The 26,796-nt window shown below is 43.6% G+C and overlaps 1 protein-coding gene across 2 annotated transcripts; it reads left to right on the forward strand.

Annotated features, from left to right (window-relative positions):
• The first annotated feature begins 2,822 nt into the window (after window positions 1-2,822).
• Window positions 2,823-26,796, forward strand: LOC144599594 (claudin-15-like). Of its 2 annotated transcripts, XM_078410662.1 has the most exons (5): window positions 2,826-3,630; window positions 16,145-16,309; window positions 19,782-19,863; window positions 21,739-21,843; window positions 23,781-26,796. In XM_078410662.1, the coding sequence occupies exons 1-5, from the start codon at window positions 3,414-3,416 to the stop codon at window positions 23,860-23,862; spliced, it is 651 nt and encodes a 216-aa protein (XP_078266788.1). In that variant the 5' UTR covers window positions 2,826-3,413; the 3' UTR covers window positions 23,863-26,796. The 2 variants fall into 2 exon arrangements, with proteins under 2 accessions (XP_078266789.1, XP_078266788.1); XM_078410663.1 differs by lacking the exon at window positions 23,781-26,796 and having other exon boundaries at window positions 2,823-3,630; window positions 21,739-21,847.

Here is a 26,796-nt window from a genome sequence, read left to right on the forward strand (position 1 = left end):
CCCAGTGTAGTGACAAGTCAGGTTGAACAGACAGATATTACACATGTGGGATTTGGGGCAGAACTTCCGCAGGGATTCCCCTCACTGGCTATAAACTCAATGGAAGATCAAGGGAATATACAATGTACATTTGCATCACTTCTCCAGGCATTCTGACAATCCTTCTTTGAAGCCACAGCAGAAATCAGGCAAACTCCAGCAGAGATTGTATCCTTTGAGCTCACTAACCACAGATATTCTTACAAGCTTCCCTTTCACTCAGTCAGTCACTTTGACTCCATTGATAGCACTTTGAACATCCAAGGATCAGTGGTGAGTAGTGTTCCCTCATACATGCTCGATACTTCATACTAAGGGTTGGGGAAATCTAGTTTTGGTAAGTTCCCTTTTATCTTTAATGTGAGTCTCTTTAATGTCAGACGAAATCACACAGGGCGGCACGGTAGCGCAGCGGTAGAGTTGCTGCTTTACAGCGAATGCAGCGCCGGAGACTCAGGTTCGATCCTGACTATGGGTGCTGCACTGTAAGGAGTTTGTACGTTCTCCCCGTGACCTGCGTGGGTTTTCTCCGAGATCTTCGGTTTCCTCCCACACTCCAAAGACGTACAGGTATGTAGGTTAATTGGCTGGGTAAATGTAAAAATTGTCCCTAGTGGGTGTAGGATAGTGTTAATGTACGGGGATCGCTGGGCGGTGCGGACTTGGTGGGCCGAAAAGGCCTGTTTCCGGCTGTATATATATGATATGCCTTTGCTAATACCCAAGACTGCCACAGACACCATTTCCTGTTTGCTGATTGAGTCATCGCTTCCTTCAAGCCGTGGTGAGGGGTGCCTCTTGTAATTTTCCTAATCCACAAGGCCATGAACTGGTTATCCCTTAAATTTACCAGCATGAATTTCCCTTCTCTATCCCTAGAACACAGAATCCTGAAGGGGCAATCTGTGATATGTGATGTAGACGAACATGTTAAATGGAGCAGAAATTACAGCAGCTTTGGAAACAGCTGCTCCAGTATGATCTGGGAGTCAAAAATACTCAAGTCCATCGGCAACATCTATATCATTATACAAGGGGCCAACTTCAAATAAGGGAACTGTTGAGGCAAAAGGAACAAGTTGTACAAACTGATCTCAGTGAAGGGCAATTAGAATGCTCTCAGGAGCTTCTTGGGAAGAATAATTATATTTTGACATCACAGAAAACTCTGAATATGTCGGGCCTGTTCTGAAGGCAATCTCATTCACTCCACATATTTGGGAGTGAAGGAAAAAGTCGAGGTGAATTTTATCATTACTTGGTACACTTCAGTTTAGCGGTGCATTGGAACAAAAGATAACTTTGCCCCAAATTCATTACTTTATAATTTTCTTGGTGAAATGCTGTTGGGCTCCAGTCTGTGGTTATCAGCCACCCTCCAGCGAGTGAAAGCAGTGTATGTCTCCAAATTACCTGGCCAAGATTTATCTTATCTGCTGCATCCTCAAACACAAATACTTCAGATGCAGTCATTGGACTAAGTGTTCTTGACCTGCGGCATTGAGATGTCCACACCACTGCATTGATAGATCAGCAAACATAACAGACTTGGGATTGGTCCTTCTGATTGTTCGTGGCTTTCAATGCCTGCCTCCTGCACGATTCCTGTCTTTTACATTTATTTATTATTTGAGGAAGTTATTTCAAGTTCATTTAGTCATGAATGTTAATAGGGAATCATAGTGTCATCAAGCACAGGAAAAGCCTCTCAGTCTACCAAGCACCCACTAATCAACATCAATCAGTTTTATTCTCCCAAAATTCCCTCAACTCCCACCAGATTCTGCCATTTGCCAACACACTGGTGGTCAAACATGTACATCGTTGGAATGTAGGAAAAACCTGGAGGAAACCAGCATGGTCACAGGAAGAACATGCAAACTCCACACAGGCAGTTGAGGTAAAGATCCAACCATGGTCACTGGAGCTGTGAGAAAGCAGCTCCATCAAATGCACCATTAAGCTGCCCAAAGTATTTGAACTTTTCTTTTCATTTGTCACTCTGCATTAGCCTCAAGCACTTCCATGTTTAATAAAAAATAATACTGCAATTTTCTTTATACCTGAATATTATTAGGTGTTGCATTACTTCAAGGAAATATAGCCACTTCTGCAGTTTCAGTCACTCCAATGTCACTACCATTTGGTAAACTTTTCTCTTGGTTGACATTGGCTTAAGTATATCCAGACATAATATGGAGGAGTTGCCCACTGGTTTTGGAACAAAATTTTTCACATTTCCCATCATAAACTGGATTGAAATTAGAATACATTCTCTAAAGATATAATAAAACTGCAGATGCTGGAAATCTGAAGTAAAAGCAGTAAATGCTGGTAGATCAGGCAGGCTCCGTAGAGAAAAAAACAGCAGCAACATTTCATGCCAAAGATCCTTTGACGGAACTGAAATGGCATTTCTATTCCCTCCTCACAGATGCAGCCTGACCAGTTGAATGCATCCAGCATTTGAATCCACTGCTCCAATCAAATGCTATACCATTGTATATTTAATTCATTAAACCTTCGACGTTGTTTTCTAATTTTTTTCCCTTGTGGTATTTCTAAATGAACACTTGTTGACCAATAATTATAACATCGAAGACGGTTCAAAATTGCTACATTCCCAAACTGAATCATTTCCTCTCCCTGTAGTATAATTCTCCATGTTGAGTTTCACTGAAAGTCCCATGTGATATTGATACTACAGTTCAATATCTTGTCAAACATTAACTGAACGTAACTGTCTGACTCAAGAGCACCAACGTACCGAAACTAATGGGGACAAAGAGATTCTCCCTAATTGAGGAAAACGTGAACAGATCATTGTACTGCGTTTGTTTTGAACAACATTGAGGTAGAGAAACAAGATTTCATGTGAACATCATGCATACTTTCAATCAAAAAATGTAATTGTGAAAGACCATGGCTCCTCGGGTTCATTTGAATGTCAAGTCAAATAGTCTTATCTTTCAAAGAGGTCATTGTACCACTGTGCAACCAGTAACTGGCCGCATAATATACAAAATTAGGTACATATGCTAAATTTTGTGTCATGGCTTTTGCTTACTTTTTATTTAAACATCATAGTATGATCGATACTATCCTGACCAAGAAACCATCTCCTAGTAATTAACAGTTCCACCCAAGGTCACACCCAATTATTGCCATTTACGTGCCATCTTATCATTTTATGGCCTTTGAGCAAGAGAGCGAAGGTTGGGCTGCCTTATTAAGCATACGGAACAAGGGAGAGAGATAGAGAGGACCTGAACTTGATGTGAGAGGTTTCCCGGTGCTCCAGCTTGTGATACCAGCAGATCTTGTTTCTTCTGTGAATTCTTCTGCGGGACAATACCTTATTACCCAAACTGACTATGGCAGCAGCTTTTGAGGTTACTGGCTTCCTGATGGGGCTGGCAGGTTGGATGCTTACTGGATCAACGTTGGCAAGCAATTATTGGAAAATTTCGACTGTTTATGGGAGCGTAATCACAAGCTCCAGGTTGTATGAAAATCTGTGGAAAAGCTGTGCCCAGGACAGTACTGGAGTCTTCAACTGTCGGATGTTTGAGACCATGCTCGGTCTTCCAGGTTATTTAATTTTAATACTTACATTAGAATTGTAAGTTTTTGATGCTTGAGTTGTATGTCCATTAAGTCGGGCACCATTTTTATTTACCACGATTAAGCAAACAAAATGGCTGTCCGCAAAATAGCAGTTTTGGAACTTCTTAAAATTGACTTACTTGGTGCTATGATATAATCTCAGTTTGTTAGTCCATGTTAAATAGTAATTTTAAGTAAGCTGCATCTGTGGCCAGAAAAAGGCAGAGAACAAGAAAGTTAAAATTAATAGTAAATTTACAAGAGGTTTCTTTGAACTCCAAGAGATTTCCTTTCAAGTTAAAGGTGAATCAATGATTTTGATCAATGATAAAGTAAAGCATGTTATCCTAATTTAAAAAGTTAAAGGAAATATATTAAGAAAGCTGAAGCTATTGAAGAACAGATAAAATCGAAATGAAATTTCTGACTCTGCTTGCTCTCTTAAAATCTGCTATAGAATTTTTCACCAACGATGCTTTATAAATCTAGTTTAAAAAGATTACTATTTCTATTTATTTCTAGTTGTTGTTATTGTTAATCTGAGAAATAGTTTGCAAGTCATCACACCACTTTAAATCAAAATATGCAAGTCCAGCATGTAAGTTTTCTTCAGCTTCTCCAACAAATGTTTTAGTGCATCTTCTGTCCCGTAACCAAGAGAGAATATGTGGTTACATCTCAGTAAGGGAGCCATTGAATGAAAACCATGACAAGGTCCGGGCTGTCCAGAAAACTATAGTTCATGTCTAGACAGACAGTTAATACAAAGCTTTTTTTTTACTGGATTAATTCTCAAGCAAGTCACCAATAATATCTACATTTTGCCTCTATCCATTGTTTGTCCTTTTGGACAAATTACTTCAAGCAAAAATGCATTAAGAAGCTGATAAGTGCCACTGCCGACAAATGCTATCACCGGGTAACCTTAGTCCCAACGATTATACCAACTCCTGCCAGAAATTACTTCCTATCTTTGAAGGAACAAAACGTTTGATCGCAATATTATTTTTCTGGAGGAAGATTTATTTAACCCACTATTGAAACTTTAGCTTATTTACGAGATGTTAAAAATAATGTCGTTCGTTAGCTCTGAACCTCCATTTTGAATACAGGTCTCAGCAGAGAGTCCTGAAACCACGTTATCAAAATGGAAGCCGAAGAGGTAGATGTAAAAAGAAAGCCTTGAACAAGAAGATAAACATATCTTCGAGATAATGTAAAATACTGTGCTCATATTTTCCAAATGAGAAACCTAAGATTACTAATGCGGTTTTATGTATTTTGACATTTTCTTAATCATTGCTCAAATCATTTAAATTAGTTTGCTACAGAGGCATTAACCTCAGATTAATTAATTAATTCTTAGACATTTGTTAGTGAGATTTAATTTTCATTTGATTAATCTTCAAGCATCATTCAAATTGTCACGTAAGGACCCTACAGCTCAGTTGACCTATGCAACTGCAATTAAACCTGTTTTGAAATAAAATGGAATTTTACCACATTTCTCTGAGCAGCTTTTTCCATTGTTGCTGCTTTAAAGCAACATCTTGCAATTGGCCAAATTCCTATAAAATAAAATACATTTAATTTAAAATAAAATTAAATAGACTTCTGCCATGTATATGGTTTTTAATGTATAGATATGATCATTGTATTATACACTGGGAAAGGAATACATTCAGCCTTTTTGTTCCTGTTGTGGTTCAATGAAAAACATGCAGTTCCTTCTTTGCTCATTTTTTCTCCTTGGCCCAATAATTTATCTCCTTTTCATATGCTCCTTGAAAGTTATAAATGAATTTGCTTGCACTCTTTGAAGCAATGCATTAAAAAAAGTTCCATTTCATGATTGTCCCTTCTGATTACTGACATCAACTAGACTTTCTCATTACTCACTCCATCAAAAAATTGCATAATTACCTTATTGATTGAACACTTATATTGTAATTGTATTGTATTGTCATTAATTTATTAGCCAAGTATGTAAAAACATTCAAGGAACTTGATTTGCCCAACAGTCATATCAGTATAGAGTCATAAAGTATACTAGTTACATAGTGAGCTTGTAATGCCTGAATGAAAGAGTTATGAACAACTGATTTAGGTAACACACTCTCCTTAATTTTCTCTGCATGCATTTGTTTTGATTTAAAATAACATCCCTTGGTCTCCTACTGTAGTCATTTATTGAAACTACTGGTGAGACAATTAGAAATTGTTATTATGAGGCAGATAAGCGAGACCCAAGAAGAAGAGTTCAGGCCAGTTTAAAATCAGCCACAATCAGTTTGAATGGTGAGCAAGATTGAGGGGCCTGGTGGCCTACTCCTGCTCCTGTCTTCTTGTGTTCTTGTGAGGAGAAGGTGCTTTGTTAATGCTATTGCGTGTCAGTGCATTGGCCCGAGGCTGATATCGCTTCTAGGAATGGCAGATGCTAGTTTTTTTTTAGAAGCCACAAAGTGCTGGAGTAAATCAGCGGGTCAGGCAATATCTCTGGAAAATATAGATCGGTGGCATTTCAAGTCAGGACCCTTCTTCCGACACCAAAGCCAGCTATCCATGTTCTCCAGAAATGCTGCTCTGAACGGTTGATTTTCTCCAGCACGTTGTATCACTTCTAGTGTATCAGGTTCAACAGCAAATGTTAGTATAATCAATGGCCAATATTCTTCCAAAGTTCAGTGCTGATGAACAAGATAAATTCCACATGTGCCCCAATCCTCAACCTTACTCTTTACGAAAAAAACCTTACTCTTTACTTTTATTTTTCTAAAAAAATACACATTCCTGGGGTAACTTTGCTTCGTCTAGCTTAGTCAAGGCAGCCATCATTATTCCTACTTTTTACTGTTCAACATCGTGTTCAAACAAGGTGTTGAATCCAATTTAAAAAGCAGATAGAAAATGCAAATGTAGCGCACACAAATCTACTAACTATCTTTAACTATGGTAACTAACAACACACCATTGATTGCAATCAGAGTTCTGTGTAGTATTCTCATTGTGCCACTAATCGAACAAGAATGTGTAAACTAAGTGAAGAAGGTTGTGACGTCAAATATTGAACGAGTAGATATTGAAAGGACCTTGGCCTTCCTAGTGAGGAATGAAGGGGTGAAGAGTATGAACGTCAGTGGTAAAGATAAGGTCCTCACTTCATCGTCTTATCCATTGACATCCAGTCCCTTTATCCCTCTATTCCCCATTAGGAAGACCTCAGAGAACCTCAGTCTCTTACCAGAACAGAGATCCAAGAAGTTGCCCTCAACCAACACTCTCCTCTGCCTGGCAGAACTTGTTCTTATCCTTAACAACTTCACTTTTGTTTCCTCTCACTTTCTTCAAGTCAAAGGTGTAACCATCAGCACCCACATGGAGCCCAGCTATGCCTGTCTTTTCTTAGTTACGTCGAACAGTCCTTGTTCCAAATGTACACTAGCACCATTCCCCGAATCTTACCCTGCTACATTGGCGACCGACCGCCTCCTGCACCAGTGCAGAACTCGCCAACTTCACTAACTTCACCACCAACCTACAACCTGCCCTTAAATTTATTTGGACCATCTCTGACACCTCTTTCCCCATTCTTGATCCCTCTGTCTCCATCTTGGGGACAGACTATCTACAGACATCCATTCCAAACCCACTGGCTCCCACAGTTACCCGACCACATCTCCACCCTGTCGCTTTCAATGATCCTGTAGTGAGTCCAGACGAGTGGTTTTATCTGAATCCTTTATTAGTATCAAAACCCGTAACAAACGCGACAGACTTCTTCCTGGACAAACACTACTTTACTTATTAATCTACTCTCTAATCTGGTTTGGCGCCAAGCATTTAAATACCCCGCGCTTCCTTAACCCATGACCGTAATCCAATCCGAGGGTTCTATTACCTGGCCAATCCCTATGTCCCTACATGACCCCCCCCAGAACCCTCGAAACCATACCTCACGGGTGGCCGAACCTCCCGCCCAGAACGTGTACGGATAGGGGAAACCGATACCCCCAGTGTGACAGGAGGCGGGGGGGACGCCGCCGCTGGAGGCGATGGGAGGTTCACCGGAGCGGCGGGTGCAGGTGACGTGGGGCACTTGATAAACAACGGCAGCCCGGGACCAACCATAGGTGGCGGAGGCCCAAAAGGTGGTAAACTGGGCGCCGCTGACGGGACCAGTCGAGCAGCCACAGGCCGGCCCCGGCGCGGCGGCTGAGCCACCGACACGGGGAGGTCCTGGTCTAAATGGGCCGGCTTGAGACGGGACACTGAAACCAGCTCCTGACGATTTCCTATCTGCAAGGTGAAGGTTACAGTCCCTCTTTTGAGCACCTGGAACGGGCCCTGGTAAACCGGCTGCAGAGGGGGACGGTGGCAATCTTTCCGAAGAAACACGAAATCACAGCTCCGCAATTCCGAAGGAACGTGAACTGCTGTGCTTCCGTGACTAGAGGTGGGGACTGGAGCCAGAGAACCCACCCGTTCCCGGAGGGAGCCCAAGACTGACGTGACGGATGGCGGCAAGGCGGGAATGGAAGGGAGAATATCGCCCGGCACCCGCAGGGGCGAACCGTAGACGAGCTCGGCCGAAGATGTGCCCAGTTCCGCCCGCGGGGCCGTACGGATGCCGAGGAGGACCCAAGGCAGCTGGTCAGCCCAATCGTAGCCAGTCAGGCGAGCACAGAGGGACGCCTTCAGCTGCCGATGGAAACGCTCAACCATCCCGTTGGCTTGGGGATGATAGGCGGTGGTCTGCTGTAATCGAGCACCATAAAGCTGCGCCAGCGCGGCCCAGAGACACGAGGTGAACTGGGCTCCCCGATCTGTGGTAATAATAGCCGGGACCCCGAAACGAGCCACCCAATGCAACGCCAGGGCCCGTGCGCAGGAGGCCGCCGAGGTGTCCGACAACGGGAGCGCCTCCGGCCAACGAGTGAACCGATCAACCACCGTCAGTAGATGAGTGTAACCCCTAGAATAGGGCAATGGACCCACCAAATCCACATGGATGTGGAAAAAACGGGCGGGGGGAACCTCAAATGTCTGGTGCGGGGGCTGGACATGACGATGGACTTTGGAGGTCTGGCACGGAATGCAGGCGCGTGCCCAGGCTGCCACCTGCTTCCGCAGGCCATGCCAGACAAACCGGTCGGCCACCATGGCTGAAGTCGCCCTGATGGACGGATGTGCCAGGCCATGAATGGCCTCAAAAACCTTACGCCGCAAAGCGGCCGGCACCACCGGGCGAGGACGTGGGAGAGTAACGTCGCACCACAACTTGATACCTGTGGGGCCACACGCCACCTGTTCTAAACGCAGTCCCGAGGTTGTGGAGGCGTACACCGCGGCAGTTCCTTCCAGGCGCTGAGCCTCCGCTAGCTCCTGGAAATCCACATGGTCACCAACCACGGCTACGGAGGGAATGGCCGGCCGGGACAGGGCATCAGCAACGGCATTCAACCTACCCGCAATATGACGGACATCGGTCGTGAACTCTGAAATGAGGGTTAGGTGCCGCTGCTGGCGAGCCGACCACGGATCAGAAACCTTAGCAAAAGCGAATGTCAAAGGTTTGTGATCCGTGTAGGCCACGAAAGAACGGCCTTCTAAAAAGTAGCGGAAGTGCCGGACTGCTAAATACAGGGCCAGGAGCTCCCTATCGAACGCACTGTACTTGAGCTCCGCCCGAGAGAGCTGCCTGCTGAAAAACGCAAGAGGCTGCCACTCACCGTCAACCTGCTGCTCCAAAACCCCACCCACTGCCACGTCTGAGGCATCCACCGTCAGAGCTGTGGGGGCGGAGGAGCGCGGGTGCACCAGCATGGTGGCATTGGCGAGGGCCTGTTTGACCGCAACAAAAGCCGTCTCCGCAGCTACGGACCATACCAACTCCGCGGGGTTACCTGCGAGACACTGAAAAAGGGGACGCATAACCCGAGCTGCTGCAGGCACGAACCGATGATAAAAATTGACCATGCCCACAAATTCCTGCAAGGCCTTGATGGTAGTCGGGCGGGGGAAAGAGCGGACCGCGTCCACCTTAGCTGGTAAGGGAGTGGCACCGGCCGGAGTAACCCGGTGACCCAAAAAATCCACCGCGGACAGGCCGAATTGGCACTTGTCCGGATGGAGAATCAGGCCATGGTCTTGCAGCCTCTGGAACACGGTGCGGAGGTGGACCAAGTGCTCCTGGACCGAACGGCTGGCAATCAATATATCGTCTAGATAAATAAAGACGAACGGCAACCCTCGACCCACCCGGTCCATCAGACGCTGGAATGCCTGAGCTGCATTTTTAAGGCCGAAAGGCATTCGCAACCACTCAAACAGTCCGAACGGGGTGATGGTCGCTGTTTTCGGAATATCCGGCGGGTGGACCGGGATCTGATGGTATCCCCGCACCAAATCAATTTTTGAAAATATTGTAGCCCCCTCCAGGCTAGCTGAAAAGTCCTGAATGTGTGGAATCGGGTATCGGTCCGGCCGTGTTGCCGCGTTGAGTCGACGGAAGTCACCACATGGTCTCCACCCCCCAGATGCTTTGGAAACCATGTGCAAAGGGGATGCCCACGGACTACTTGAAGGCCGAATGATTCCCAACCTCTCCAAGTTTAGGAACTCCTCTCGCGCCCTGGCCAGCTTGTCGGGTGGAAGGCGCCGTGCCCGGGCAAAAACCGGCGGCCCTTCGGTTGGAATGAAATGGACGACCCCGTGCTTCTCCGAAGGTGAATCAAAACGCTGGACGAGGAGCTGCGGGAAGTCGGCCAGGACCGCATCGAACTGACCGGGAGCCGTGGTAATGGACTGGATGACTAGGCTGGGTGGGGCGGCGCTTGTAGAAGCCTCTGGCCCAGTATCCCGAGGCCGTACATCAGCCAAGGGTTGTAGGCCCCTCCCTCGGACGTCTGCGACCAAGGAAAACGCCCATAGAAAATCTGCCCCCAATATGGCCTGGCCCACATCCGCAACGATGAATTCCCAACGGTAAGTCCTGGACTCGAAGGACAAGGACATGGTCCTTTTACCGTACGTACGGATGGTGCTACCATTCACTGCAATTAGGGGTGGGCCCTTTTCCCCCACTCGAACTTCACAGTCATAGGGGGGCACAATACTTACAACCGCTCCCGTATCCACCAGGAAAACGATCCCGGTAGTCTGATCCGTAGCGTAGAGGCGGTGGTTACGGCCAACCGAGACTGCCTCTACAGTCGATCGGCCCCGGCGTTTCCCGGAAACGAACACGGGGATCTACAGCTTCGGGCGTCGCTGCCCCACCGCCGATGGAAAGAGCACCAGCGACGCTTATCCGGCTCTGTTGGTCGAGCCCGCTGCCAATGAACAGGCGCCGCCGCCCTCTCTTGGCGGGCCGGCTGCGCAATAGCGGCCGATGCGTCGCTCTCCCGGCCGCACTCCCGACTGCCGCTGGGCCTCGAGACCCGGTTAACGGAGCCTTCTCGGGCGTTGCGTTCCCTCACCAGCGTGTCTGCCTTCTCGGCGAACGCTACCGGCTCTTCAAAAGGGACGTCCGCCAACACCAACCTGACGTCCCCAGGTAGCTTCTCCCGGAAGGCCGCCTCAAACATCATACATGGCTGATGGTCGCCCGCCAACGCCAGCATCTCGGACATCAGCTCCGACGGCAGCCGCTGCCCCAGGTCTGGCAAATGGAGGAGCTTCAGAGCCCGCTGGCTCTGGGCCCAGCCGAAGGTCCGCAGCAGGAGCTTCTTAAGCCCCACGTACTGCTCCGTTTGGGGTGGACTGGTCAGGTATCGGCTGACCCGCGCAGCCACCTCCGCCTGCAGACAGCTCACCACATGATGGTACTTCTCCTGGTCTTCCTCCACCTTCTTGAGATGGAACTGTGACTCTGCCTGCACAAACCACAGGTGCGGCTGATGGGCCCAGAATGGCGGTAGATGGATTTCGCCCGCGCTCGCTCCCGCCTGCGACATGCTGCTGCTTTCTTCCTACGTTCAAGGTCACCAATGTAGTGAGTCCAGACGAGTGGTTTTATCTGAATCCTTTATTAGTATCAAAACCCGTAACAAACGCGACAGACTTCTTCCTGGACAAACACTACTTTACTTATTAATCTACTCTCTAATCTGGTTTGGCGCCAAGCATTTAAATACCCCGCGCTTCCTTAACCCATGACCGTAATCCAATCCGAGGGTTCTATTACCTGGCCAATCCCTATGTCCCTACAATCCATTCCTTTCTTTCAGTTTCTCTGTTTCTGCTGCATCTGATCTCAAGATGAGGCCTTTCATTCATTGTAGATGTACATTGTAGATGCAAATGTGATGCGCCCCTCCACCCTGCCATTGTGGATGGAGCCTGTACCCATATCTTCTTCATTCCCTGCAGTTTTGCTTTCAGCCCCTCACCTCAGAAAGAACAGGGATAGAGATTCCTTGTTTCTCCTCTTCCACCCCACCAGATTCCACATACAATAGAACATTCTCCACCATTTCCATCAGCGTTAATGCAATCTCACATCCTCCTTCCCCCATCCCATTTTGAGTTTGCAGAGACCACTCTCACTGACTCCCAGGTTCTCTCATCCCACCCCACCCATCTCTTCCCCAGGCATGTTCCCCTGCAAGTACAGGAGGTTCAACACCTGTCCCTGCACCTCCTTCCTCACCTCCACTCAGAGACCTAAACAACCCTTCCAAATGAGACAGAGGTTTACATGCATTTTCTCAAACCTTATCTGTTGCATTCTGTTCTCTCAGTGTGGCTCCTCTAGTGGAATCAAGCATCGACTAGGCAGCTGCCTCATCAGAGACAGCTGGAGCTCATGGTTGACAGCCACTTCAATTCCCCTTCCCATTCCTATTCCCACGTGTCTGTTTGCGGTCTCATCCATTGCCAGAGCGAGGCAACATGCAAATTGGAAGAACAGCACACATGGGTGGCCTACAATCCAACAGCATGCTTGTTGAACTCTCCATTTTCTGGTAACCCCACCACCCTTCTCTCTCATAGTCCCTGTGTTTCCTATGTCTCCTCATGAACTTACGCAGGACACTAAGTGGGATGTAAAGATGAAATCATAACAAGATTAATTGGATGAATCCATTGAAAGCACTGGAAATTTTGGTCATTTGGAAATTTAGCGAGTCAGAATTATTTTACAGGTTATGTTGTTCTAGGTAAGATGTGGTCATAATCTGCCAGATCCTGTACTTAGTTGGGGCTGTGAACTAAATGCCGAGAGGCATTCAAAATACTACATTGCCCAAAACAGTTTTAACGGCTTTGATGGCATAACAGTGCAGCAGGTAGTGCTGCTGCCTCAGCATCAGAAAGCCCAGTTCTATTGTGGTCTCTGGTGTGGTCTCCATGAAGTTGTATGTTCGCCCTGTGACTGTATGGATTTCCGGTTGCTCTAGTCTCAACGGTTTCAGAGTTGATAGATTAGTTGGTCATTGTAAATCCACCCTCATGTGCAGACAGAATCTTGGGGGACAGCACGGTTTATTGAAATCAGGAGAGAATAAAGTGGGTTAGTGGAGGGTGCATCGTAGATGCCGCCGACTCGGTGGCCTAAAGGGTCTGTTTTTGTGCAGCATCTCACTAGGACTCTGAAAACCAAAACAATGTTCCAAAAAATTACACCATGTTCTGATTGACAATGCCAAAGAGGACTTTCGAGTTTAAAGAATGAAGGTTACAAAATAGAGGGTGAGACAGGATGTGGCAGAGATTCCAGATGCAGATATCTTAAGACAACTGGGCACAAAATACTGGGAAATGGATATTGAACTGATCATACGGGAGGATACTCCGTGTTCTCTTGCTCCCTGTGGGCAGTTTCACCCAAAGCAGGAATGGATTGGAGCATCCGTGAGTATATGTCACACGCCGTGCCCATGCTTGGATTAATGGTGACCACTTCCCAAATGGGAATGGGAGATTGGGACATCACCTCTTTATTTGTTCTTTCCAAATAATTCAAATGTGTCCTGAGATATATTCATCTTACATCCCCCCCCCCCCCTCTCCTCGCATCCTCCTCATAAATCAAACAAGGTGTATAAAATACCAAATGGAATAAATTAGATATATCTAGGGTATTGCTAAATAATAAATCTGTCCACAAATCATCCCTTCCAGAAATAAGCACCCTTTCAATGCTGGAGTTTTTTCCCCATCCATCTGGTTTTTGTGCTAAATTCAATGCCCCTCCCTGTTTTCATATCGCTGTATATTGTACCTTTGACCTATTTGTGACCCTGATCCTCCATCTCCTGTTTATCTACCCTGGTCACATGGGTCAGCACAGTGACACAGCATGTAATGCAGCTGCCCACACAACTCCAGAGACCTTGGTTCGATCCTGGTGCTGACTGTATGGAGTTTGCAAGTTCTCCTGGTAACCATATGAGTTTTCTCCAGTTCAATGGCATAATTGATCACAGTAGACTGTCTCTAGAAGCTGAAGGAAATTACCAGGTGGCTGCATCTGTTCAGGCTGTTGCAGGGAAAGGCTTCAAATTTAGACAACAATTTAGACAGATATATAGAGGACGTTTGGAGACCTATGGGCCAAATGCAAGCAAATGGGACCAGCTCAGGTAGGCAACTTGATCAGCATGAACAAGTTGTGCCGAAGGGCTTGTTTCCATGCTGTGTAACTCTATGCCCCGACCGCGGGAGAATAAAGAGTGAAGAAGATTAGACTTTATTGGCTTCCATCACAGTGAGGAATGTGGGGAATCCGCTGTGGTGGATGTTTATGTTAACTTTTATATAGTTGTGTGTCTTGTTGCTTTTTCCAGTATGCCTGTATGGTAAATCGAGTTTCACCTTAATTGGTACACGTGACAATAAAATACCTTTGAACCTTTGAACCTTTTGACTGTGAAAATGTTAGTGAAAAACAACCAATTTGAATAGTTTCTACTATGTTGGACGTGAGTACACTCAGTTCGATTCTACATATAATGGAAACATGCCCTGTAGGATCCATAAAAGGCATTAGATACGACCTGGAGAAACTTGCATCACACCTTGGCCCTTAGGAGTCCTGCTGCACTGAGCCTCAACTCTCAATCTGCTAGATCTGACATTTAGGGACATGAGGAGATAAAGAATGGAAACAGGGCCTTTGGCCTTGTGTCTGCAAAGACCATCAACCATCCATTTACACTAATCCCACACATCCCATTATTTTATTCCACACATTCTTACTAACTTTCCCCAAATGCTTACCCTCACCTACACATAAATAGCAATTCACAGCAGCAGCCAATCAACCTACCAACCTGCACATCTATGGGATGTGGGAAGAAATCAAAACATTCAGGTGAAACCCACACAGTAACAGGGAGATAGTATAAACCTCATATAGACAGCAGTCTGGGTCAGGATTGAACCAGGGTCTCTACCACTGTGAAATCACGACTTTACCCATTGTGCCATTGTGCTACCCCCATGCTTGGGCTTAGTTTATTAGTTTAGAGATACACCAAGGAAACATGTCCTTCGGCCCACTGAGTCCATGCCGACCAGCGATCACCCATACACTAGTTCTATCCTATACACTAGGGTCAATTTACAGAAACCAGCTAACCTACAAATCTGCACATCTGTTGTCCTGGGAAAGTAAAATGTTCCTATTTCTGGCATTCAGGCGTAGTTCTACCAATCATCCATGCCACCCATAAGGGAAAACCAGTCCCGTAACCATGGCAATAGGACTATCGCCATTTTTACAACCGCTGCAATTTTCATTTTATCAGGAGATCAGAGGAGGTGTGAATGTGAACCAGTCCCAGCATGCACAGAGCACAATGTAGTTACAGATTTTAAAAACTTTCCATTCATCTTTACCCAACTCAAAGACACAGGTCCCTATTGTAATCTTTGGGCTACAAGTAAGTGGCACACTAGTCCAGTATCTTCTTAAAGAACAAACCAGCCACTGAATATAAACGTACAATGCTTTGACGGGATGGTGCTGAACAGATTGGATGGTGAGATGATGTTTTCCCACAAGCTGGGGTGTTAAGAGTCTTAGATTATGCAGCGAAATTTTAAGACTGAGATGAGCAGAATCTTCTTCACTCAGACGAAGGCGAACCTGTGAAATATGCCACCACAGAAGGGCCAAGTCTCTGAATATATTTAAGAAGGAAATAGATGAATTTCCAGACTCAAAAAGCATCTGGAAGCACTTGAGAATAGAATATTAAGATGGATGATCGTCCATGATTGTATTGTGTGATGGAGCAGGCTTGAAGGGTTGAATGGCCTACTTCTGTTTTGATTTTTCTATCAAACTCTTCTAATGAGACTCTTGGAGTGGAGGTGAGGCTAGACGTGGCAGGATTTCATAATGGGGACGAAGGGAAGGAAGCCTTTATGTCAATAAAAGTAATAGCCCATCACCCAGAAATGCTTGAGATCATTAAGATAGCTTTTATGGAAGAATTGTTTCCCTATCTTTCCTTGATGCTAAAACCTAAATATTTTTTCCCCCTTTCAGCTTATGTCCAAGCATGCCGTGCACTGATGATCATTGCCGTAATTCTGGGAGTTATTTCCTCAATAATGACACTGTTTGGCCTGAAATGCACCAATATTGGGAACATGGATGAGGCAGTAAAAGGGAAGATTGCGATGACTGGTGGAATTCTCTTCATCCTTTCAGGTTAGTAAGTTATTTCTTGCCAGGCAAATAAACATTGCACATACCGAACAAATGCCTGTGGCCAACAATGTTTTACAAGTAATGGAATTTCAGATAAACAGATAAGAAAATGAATAGTAACTGGAAAATCATTGGCTGCAGTTACATGTGGACTGCTGAAGCATACACATGTAATATAATTTATGCAGTGCTTATTCATGTTCAGGTGGAATAAAATATTTTCATGTTGAGTGTCAGCACGGTGGCACAGCGGTAGAGTTGTTGCCTTACAGTAAATGCAGCCCTGGAGACCCGGGTTCGATCCCGACTATGGGTGTTGTCTGTGTGGAGTTTGTACATTCTCCCCATGACCTGCGTAGGTTTTCTCCGAGATCTTCGGTTTCCTCCCACACTCCAAAGACGTACAGGTTTGTAGGTTAATTGGCTTGGTAAATGTAAAAATTGTCCCTAGTGGTTGTAGGATAGTGTTAATATGCGGGGATCACTGGTCGGCGTGGATCCAGTGGGCCGAAGGGCCTGTTTCCGTGCTGTATCTCTAAACTAAACTAAACTAAGACACTTAACAAACTCCATCAGATATCCAAGTCATATCAGGTTCTGCCCAAAACAAATATGTTCCCAGTTACAATTGGAATAAAGTCAATTATAGATGGGTAGCTTTCCTGGATTCTTCATCCTGAAACTGCTTAAGACAGGAATGTTATCTTTAGACTCTAGTACTGTCCAAGGATTACCCGCCTTGGTGTGATGGTTCTGTTGAGTTATGGACTAAATGTATGGAAGGTGAGTACAGCCAGCTCTTGGTGTTGGTGACCAAGGGTGACAGAACCATATGTTTAGGCTATTATTTCTTCCCACTGCTTTGGATGGTCATCAACTGCTCCCATTCCTGCTCTCTTTCCTGATAGACCCACAAATATAATAGGAAGAGGCAGTGGAGGACTATAATTTTTCCCCCCATTCCCTAGTGCGTTATCCCTGAGTTTTGAGCCCTGTCCTTTCTCAGAAACTAATATTAAACCTTGTTCCGCTGCATCTGCAGATAGTTCTCTTCAGATGGTAAGATATGCTGTTAGATAAGAATGGGATTCAACTTTTCACTTTTGCTTATCTAGGCTGATTTTCAAATGTCAGTCATTTAACATGAGAAGATGAGAATATAAGAACCACAAGGTTCCATTGAGTCCCTCGTGCCTGCTACGTCAATCATTAAGACTATGATTGATCTTCTACCTCAATGCCACTTTCATTTACTAACGTCATATCCCTCAATGCCTAAAACTCTAGCAATCTCTGTCTGGAGTGACAATGGTTTTGAAGCTGTAACCAAAGGTAGTTGTTAATAATCCTCAGTTTTAGCATTAGTAATCGTTGTTGGATGTTTCAGTAAACATTAACCTCTGTAAAATTGCAACTCTCATCATAAGCAATCTCAAGTCAACAATTGATGAATTTAGAGAATTCCCTGTTGGATACCTAAGGCCAGTGTTAAGACATCTTAGCCAGCTTCAAGTTCCTTTCATGAAATGAATTAGCACTGAGCACATCACTGATCCCTCCTCCGTTTTCTAATGACTGCCAGAGAGAGCGTGAGATCAGGAAGAGCTAATGTACTGATGTTCTGCCAAACAAAATGTGTGCCTCACTCAAGCCCATAAGCTTTGTTGAGAGACCATGAATGGCGAATTTCCCTTATTGTACAAAGCATTACCTGTTTTAAAACAGCAACTGCTGGAAGCTCTCAGCAGGCCAGGCAGCATCCATGAAAGGAGAAATAGTTAGAGATTTGGATCAGAGATCCTTCAACAGGCCAAAATACCACAGACCTGAAATGTTGACTGTTTCTGTTTGTACGGGCCTTTTCCACTTACATGTTGGTGAACATCAATTGGTGAAGGTAGATAGATTTTTTGATAGTAATAGGATTAAGAGATATGTGATTAGTGTAGAAACTGGTGCTGAGGCAAAGGATCGGCCATTGCCATAATGAATGGAAGAACATTCAGCACATTGGGCTGAATGGCCTTCTCCTGCCTCCATTAGCACACAAACATATAAATGTTGGAATAGGTAGTAGGCAGGAACCTCCTGGCCCCTTGAGTCTGCTCAGCCTTTTAGCCAGATCATGATTGATTCAATCGTAATCTCAACTCTCTTTTCCCACACTTAAACATTTCATTTCAGAGCGTTTTGTCAAAAACACCAAGAAACAATTTGGCCTGTCACTAGCCTGATCACTAAGGCCATGACAGTCTCCATAATAAACATAAGAGGTATTGGTAATGAGAATACAAAACTGAGATTCTCATTTGTGATCAGAATCCAGTGATTCCTATCAAAATGTGTAGGCGTCAGGTAAGGAAAGGATTAGAATTGACAAGGATGCCCTTTGTGGATATACAGCAAAGTAACATTCCTGTTATATGGTTAAATCTAACAATTAGCCAAATGTGTTCCATACCCAAGGAATGCACCCTCGGGAGAGAATGACATTGGGTGCGAAGAGTTCATTACGTCTAATGATAATAAGTGTCAACTGAACTGGCTTCAAAAAACAAAGGAGCTCATAATTTTGGATGCAATTCTAACCTGGAATAGATTCAAACCGAAATATATGGAACAATAGTTAGGACATGGTTGTTCATATCTGCAAGTTAATGTCGTTCGTTTCATAATATTCCATACCTTTTGACACCCTTACTAGCACGAACTGCTTAACCTTCAAAACTCCATTTGTCCCAGTGGGAACCTTTGCAGGATGAGAGTTCTATCATTTAGGCTGACACTTTATACCAGGATGAATGAGTGCTAAACATCAGAGATGCTAGTGGATGTAACATTAAGCATCTTGCTGACTCGCAGGTCAATGAATGGCGTACCCCTCCTTCTACTTCTTATAAAAAGTAGCACACCATACCATACCACACCATACCATACCATACTATGCCATACTATACCATACCATACCATGCCATGCCATGCCATGCCATGCCATACCATACCGTGCCGTACTGTACCATACCATACCATACCATACCATACCACACCATACCATATCATATCATATCATATTTGGGGAACCCTTGCCATGTGTAAAATGGCATTCCTGCTTCCTGCATTAAAACGCCAGCCATTTTCTATTATTGCCCTTCATTAGCTGTGGAGCACTTTGGAATATCCCAATCCAAATAACCCTAACTCTAATGCAAAGTAAAGGTGTTATGTAAATGCAACTGGTTTATTTTTCACTTGCTGTGCCTTCGTTCTAAGAGCAGAATGGGTGAGGTTTAATTTTGCCAACATCCTCAACATACCAGAGGATCAGCTACCAGAGAATCTCCGTATCTACCATACAGAATCCTTCAGCATTTTAAAATACTCAGGACCCCATCAAAACATTGGCAGAATGATATAAATCATCAGGGATGTTGCTGTCCATTAATTGCTTGGTGTTCTTCTGTTGTATTGGCAGGCTTGTGTGGAATAGTGCCAGTTTCCTGGTATGCCTACAGCATCACAATGGAGTTCTACAACCCCATCTATGGTGGAACTAAGTAAGTATGATGAATTTTTAGCAAAATAAGTAACCTTAACCCAAAAATCTGACTTCCACAGTCTCAGCAAAATAAACTTTTTTTTTTTTTTTTGTGTGTTTTCCCCAAAATGGATTATGGCTTGTCATGGAGTAGTGCAGCAGACGAACTGTCCCCTCAGCCCATCATGTCTATGCTACCTACCAGGACTTGGTCTGTAGCCTCCTCTGCCCTGGTGGTTCAAATGTCCATCCAGATGCTTTTAAAATGTTATGAAAGTTTCATTTTTAGTTTAGTTTAGAGATACAGCGCAGAAATAGGCCCTTTGGCACACTGAGTTCGCACCGACTAGTGATCACCCTGTACACTAACACTATCCAACACACTAGGAACAATTTACAATGTATAGAATCCAATTAACCTACAAAACTGTATGTCTTTGGGATAGTGGATGAAACCGGGCCTAGAGAAAAACCCAAGCAGTTACTGGGAGAACCTACAAACTCTATGCAGACAGAACCCAGGTCAGGACCGGGATCTCTGGCACTGTGAGGCATTAACCCTGCCGCTTCGCCACCGTGTCATCCTAACTACTTGCCGATCTACAGGCAGCCACGTTGTTACAGGATGGCTGAGGACAACTCTCCCAAAGTATCTCAAAGTCAGAGAACGTCCCACTAATGCGGAAGTCAAAAGATACAATGAGTCCATTAGGGGACTCAGCATTTAGTAGAACTCGTATTGTCATTTATTGGTGCATCTTCTTCATGCACCAACTGGTGAAACATGGGGCTGGCTGAGTGAAGCTTAGAGGATAAACCTAAGATCCATTTCTAACCACACCAACTCAGTGGAGAGTATTTGCTTCAATCACCTTCTCGGGCAGTTTGTTGGAGATGGCAACCACCTGCTGAATAAAATAAATCCAACCAATACCCTCTAAATCTCGCTCCTCACCTTGAACCTATCTCTATCTCTGAGGAAAGGTTTCTTGCTATCACTCCTCTCTGGGCCTTGGGAGTGAATCATTGGATAAGAGGGTTGTTCTATCACATGCAGCAAAATAAATTAGATCTATGTTGTTCAGAATTTTGAAGAGTTCAGAGGAATGACCATATTAAGATCCTGAGGGCAGCGTGACAGTTTAGATGTTGAGATGTTACCAGTCGTGGGAGAATTTCAGATGCGTAGATTTACTCGAGGGTGGTCATTTTAAGATGAGGTGTGTAGGAATGTCTTGTCGCAAAGGATGGTGAATCTCTGGCGTTCTCTATCTCAGATTATTGTTAAGGCTAGATCATTGAGAGTATTATAAAATGAAATGGACAAATATATGAAAGATCCCAGACTTGAGGTTTATGGGGACTGGCGGGACGAGCACAGGAGAGTAGGGCTGGGGTAGATCGGCCATGATCACTTTGAATAGTAAGACAGGCTTGAAGGGCTGAGTGGCCTACTCCTATTTCTATTTTCCTATATTTTTATGTTATCAGGAACTAAACTAATCTCTCTATGTGTCAGAAGCTCCTCAAAATCTATCTCTTGAACCAAACCCTCTTCTAAAGTTCGCTTCTGGATTTTGATATTTTATTGCTTCCTGTGGAACATCTTGAGATGTTTTGCAACAAATGCATTGTATAAATGGAAGCTGATGTTGATTGTGTAATGAACTCTGCACTGAAATTAATGAAGTATGGCTGATCTTTTTGCCACATTCTCAGATGGTCATGAACTCAGGAACTCAAATCATATAATTCAGAGATTTATATTCAATCTAAGACTCTTCTGGCCCATCCAAGTTTAAAAACATCATTAGATCTCAGGCAATTGGTTGTAACTGGTTAGAAAGTGATTATATTTAAGGATTTCTGGTGCAAATGATTTCATTGTTTGCAGGTATGAGTTGGGGTCTGCGCTCTACATTGGATGGGCTGGGGCAGCTCTCCTCATCCTGGGAGGTTCATTCTTGTGTTGTTCCTGCAAAAGAAACAAAAAAAATAGGTGAGTTCTTTATTTAACGATTAATTTTTTCCCCCTTTATTTGTGGCTTAGCTCATGTAAAAATCACTCCCCTTTATTACCTGATTCAGGCATAAGTTCATAAGTGATCAGAGCAGAATTAGGTTATTCAAGTCTACCCCGCCATTCAATCATTCCTTCTCTCCCGAGATGCTGCCTGACCTGCTGAGTTACTCCAGCATTTTGTGAATAAATACCTTCGATTTGTACCAGCATCTGCAGTTATCTTCTTATAATCATTACTGATCTATCTCTCCCTCCTAACCCCATTCTCCTGCCTTCTCCCCATAATCCATGACACCTGTACTGATCAAGAATCTATCTATCTCTGCCTTAAAAACATCCATTGGCCTCCACAGCCTTCTGTGGCAATGAATCACACAGATTCACCACTATCTGACAAAATAAATTCTTCCTCATCTCCTTCCTAACGAAATTTCCTTTAATTCTGAGGCTATGACCTCTGGTCCTAAACTCTCCCACTAGTGGAAACATCCTCTCCACATCCACTCTGTCCAAGCATCCTTGAAGGTCACTTAAAATGGTTACATTTTTCAATTCTCTACACCAAGAAGAGCATACAATCAGGCCAAAAAAAAAAAGACTTTTCTTTCATCTGCTATATTAACATAAAGCCAATGGATCATATTTAAATTTTAAAATGGTCAAGATTTTCACAATGTATGATAGTTAATTCAGTGACAGATTCTGTCATCAAAGAGTTAACATAGCAAAATAAAATGGTCAGCTATCAACACTCCAGTAAAACCTGATCACCTAATACTGTAACATCTTGCTGCATATCTTAAATCCCTGGACAGACATCAGTATAAGAAAGGCACAAAATGCTGGAGTAACTCAACGGGTCAGACAACATCTCTGGAGAAATGGAACAGGTGATGTTTCGGGTCGAGACCGTTCTTCATACTGTAGAGACCCTTCTTCAGACTCAAGAGATGCTGCCTGTCCTGCTGAGTTATTCCAGCATTTTGTGTCCATCTTTGGTGTAAACCAGCATCTGCAGTTCCTTCTTGCACATTTTTCAATATAAGAAAGGATGGTATATGCCCCTAATGTGAAATAACCTCACATCATATAGATGTTTCATTATACATGCACCTTTACACTATCCTCACTATAAAATGTATAGAGACTGCAACAAATAGAAAATTAGAAAATTCCATGCAAACCTCATGCAAAGGAAGCCTTCCATATGCTGTAAAGTGTTACAGCAAAGAAACAGGCTCTTTGCCACATTGAGTCTTGATGCTACGTTCACCCATGTTATTCCTTGCACCTTCCCATAAACCCCCCCCCACCCATCGAACTCACAAATCTTTGGCACGTGGGGGAAACCCTTGTGTTAGATAAGAAAACATGCAAACTCAACAAAGAGAGCCATAGATATCAGAATTGAGCCTGGCTTCATTGACATTGTGAGGCTGCTGCTCTACCAGCTGTGCTGCAGTGCCCCGTTCGAGCTGGCTTGAAATGGACCTCGTTATGTACAGGGTACATTAGTGCCTAATGATTAGCATCCCTCCCCGTCTTTCACTTCTCCATTAGCAACAAACACCTCTTGACAACATAATTGTTCCATTGATGTCCAAGATAGTCTCTAACAGATGGGCTATCTCCCAGGGCAGTCCATGTTGCAGCTGTTTCATCCATTAGTCGAATAGAAGGTTTGCCATGATTCTCCAAAAGAGCCATTTGGATTGATTTTGTTCTCTTTTTCCGCATGTTACTTCAAGACCCACTTGTCTTTCAAAGTGAGGTAGAAGTGTTACAAATAAAATATTCAGTGTGTGAAAAAAGAGGAGACAAGAATGATTGCAAAGCTTTTTACTGCGCGGTAGAAATAATTGAGAGGAAACTGGATGGAGACTGTGCAATTGACCATATGTTGTCTTTCATAGTGGCTACAAGTATGCCTCTACTCAAGGTGGACAACGGATCTACACAAAGACAGAGTCAGCTCAGTCAAAAGCCTACGTCTAAACCAGTGGCTTCCAAAGAAGAATGCTTTTTTTATGTTACTCAGGACTTCAAATGTCTGTTTTAAAAAATGTGTTTGCTGTTCAATCATTATGGCACTCTGGCAAGCATTAAAATAAGTAGGGTAGATTTGTGCATTGTACTGCTGAATGCCTTGAGTGTTTGTTTAGACAATGGCCAGAGTTTTCTGTTTCCAATTTGTATAGAGGATATAGGTCCAATAACCCCAGACATGGGGGCCGAGTCATACTCCTGTCTTAGTGTGATCTTAGAGGGTTGGGGCCTGTCAGGAGTCTGCACCAGTACGAGGTGAGCACCGCTGAGCTGAGGGAGGGGAAAGAAGAATTTGTAAGAGCGCCCAAAGTAAAAAGTCCGCCACAGTTTGATCATCACCTGTAATAACGAGGTAGGCAATGCCTGTTACGACACAAACAATTGAGGCTTTGCAGGTCCCTAACTGGGTTGGATCCAAGTAACCACAATAATTTGGTTCCCTGACTGTGCACAATCCATGTGCAACTGCATTAAAATCTCTAAATTGTCTCTCATGAAAATGAATGGAGGTAATTTCGGGAAGTCTGTCAATAACCTATATCTCTTTAGGAAGGAGTGTGGCTTCAGTCTTTGTTTTGATTGGGTGAACTAAAATAAAATAAGCAACTTTCAACATAATTGTGTGAGTGCTGTACAATACACTCTCAGTCCCCTGTCAACAGGTGTAATGGACACTTCTCAATGCAGGTTCAATAGAACAAAAATAAATGCAGGAGAATGCTGAGAGTCCCTTGAACCTGTTCCATCATGCTAACATTTTACAGGTGACTGTAATACTCAAATTCATTTTCTTGCCCAATCCCAAATCTTCTGATTCCCTTAATTATCAATGATCTGTGTACAGTAGACATGAATATACTCACAGACTGAGCATCCACAACTCTAGGATAGACATTTCCAAAAATTTGTGGCAAAAAAATAAACTGCTAGAGGAACTCGGTAGGTCAGGCAGCTTCTGTTGAGAGAAGTGAACAGATGACATTTTGGGTTGAGATCCTTCAGATGTTGTCTGTCCATTTCTCTCCACAGATACTGTCTGACATGCTGAGTTCCCCCAGCAGTTTGTGGTTTGCTCCATCTGCATCTCCATCCTGCATCTGCTGTCTCTTGTGCCTCCAGAAATTTACAAGCTTCTGAGGGGGGGGAAAAAATCCTCTCTTCATTTCTTGATGTGCCAAGCCATTATCCGGAGACTATAACGCTTACTTTTTCTAATTTTCTTTTGACAAATAAGTAAATATGACACCAATTAATTTTTGCCACTCTTTCCACTGCCCCTAGCACCAACAACTGCCTTCTTTAAACCAGTGAGGGCAAATTATCTGAATTATCGCCCCAGATGTATAACACATAAAGGCTATAAGAAATATTTTGAAATTTCACTGCAATTGATAAAATTAACTTCCTTGTTCCTTGTAAATAATAAGCCACATGGTTCGACAGGTCAAATAATTGGAAAGTGAAAGAACTATTGACAAGTATTAAGGTAACCCTCTCTCCCAATAGCAGAAGACACTTATCTGGAAAACATTAAGGAATTATAGCCTGGGATGTAGACTGCTGGATCATTGTGGATTTGGTGTATTCCTGAGCAGTTCATGAAGGATTCACTGGGAAACAAAAACTCTGGCTTTGAAATGCCTGACTCGGGCTTTCTAAATCAGCAGGTAGACCTACAGTAACTAGGAGTAAACATTCAGAAACAGCACATTGAACCAAAGAGTTCCAAAATATTGAAGACCAAATGAGGAGTATAATCTCTAAAAATACAGAATAAGTAATAAATTCAAGATGTAGGTTTTAAATAAATTGGACAAACATTTATTTTAAGACTTAAGAGTGCCACGGCCATCCAAAAAACCTGATATATTTTCTTTTCTGTTATTTATGTACATCTAATGACAAATCCATTGTAATAAATTTCTTGTATCCAATGTAAAAAAACACTGCTGGTTTAATTGACTTCAATGGAACTTTATATCAAAAGGGTAGTAAACGAGCAACAAATATTGTGACATTTGTCTATCGCCAGCAAACATCTTTTAATGCGGAGAGATCAGAGGCCTTAGTTGGTTGTGTTTATATCTAGCAGCTCACAATTCAAGCAATGGGAAATTAAACCATATTTTAAGAGGAAATTGTGCAAATAGAAGAGAAAGTCTGAGGCGCTTTTAGTGATCTAGCTCAAAAATGCAAATGCAAATAATGCCTCAGAACAAACACCAAATAACACACTTCAGAAGAAGGAAGTCTCTCCAGAATTCATCACTCTGCCAGGGACCCTATTGGTATTGAGGTTCTTTCTGGGTACCACATGTCGGGAACGATGTTAAGGTGTTGACAAAATGGCGGATGACATTTACTGGAATTGAATGGGGTTTAGGAGCTTCAGCAACATAAAAATAAATAATGTTGAAAGTACTCAGCAAATCAGACAGAGTGGTGGTTCTAGTGCAGGTGAATGACCTTGTAAAGCTCTGTGATACCTTTGCAAAATTGAATTATCATGGGCCAGATCAGAGAGGTGGTGAGTGATGGGAAGGATTAGGATTCCTTTGACCTCAATGCAGGTCTCACACTGTGGGAATCTCTATGAGATGGAGATGGTTGAGAGGCAAATGCATAATATTATCCATGTGTTCACTTTGATTACCATTCATGTTTATATGCTTTTTTTCTGGAGTTTAAGTGGTTCAAATTGCTAGATTTTATAGCTTGCTCTTTGTATTGTAAGCATTTGTTTTTATTTCTTGCTTTTTGGCAGTTTTTAACAAGATTTACAAGAACTGTTTCCAATTATTGTATCTTAATACATGCTTCAATAGAATTTAAGGTTTGTTCTTATTAGACTTTAACATAAACTTTAATAAAATTAAAAATTGA

This window comes from Rhinoraja longicauda, chromosome 13 (genome assembly GCF_053455715.1).
Source record: "Rhinoraja longicauda isolate Sanriku21f chromosome 13, sRhiLon1.1, whole genome shotgun sequence".
In the NCBI taxonomy this organism is placed as follows: domain Eukaryota; kingdom Metazoa; phylum Chordata; class Chondrichthyes; order Rajiformes; family Arhynchobatidae; genus Rhinoraja; species Rhinoraja longicauda.

What these genes read in the sequence shown, in the direction of transcription:
- LOC144599594 (XM_078410662.1), top strand. Translation starts at nt 3,414, where the DNA reads ATGGCAGCAGCTTTTGAGGTTACTGGCTTCCTGATGGGGCTGGCAGGT. An exon ending in AATTCTCTTCATCCTTTCAG is followed by an intron (nt 16,310 to 19,781) that starts GTTAGTAAGTTA and finishes TTGTATTGGCAG; the next exon opens with GCTTGTGTGGAATAGTGCCA. An exon ending in AAAAGAAACAAAAAAAATAG is followed by an intron (nt 21,844 to 23,780) that starts GTGAGTTCTTTA and finishes TGTCTTTCATAG; the next exon opens with TGGCTACAAGTATGCCTCTA.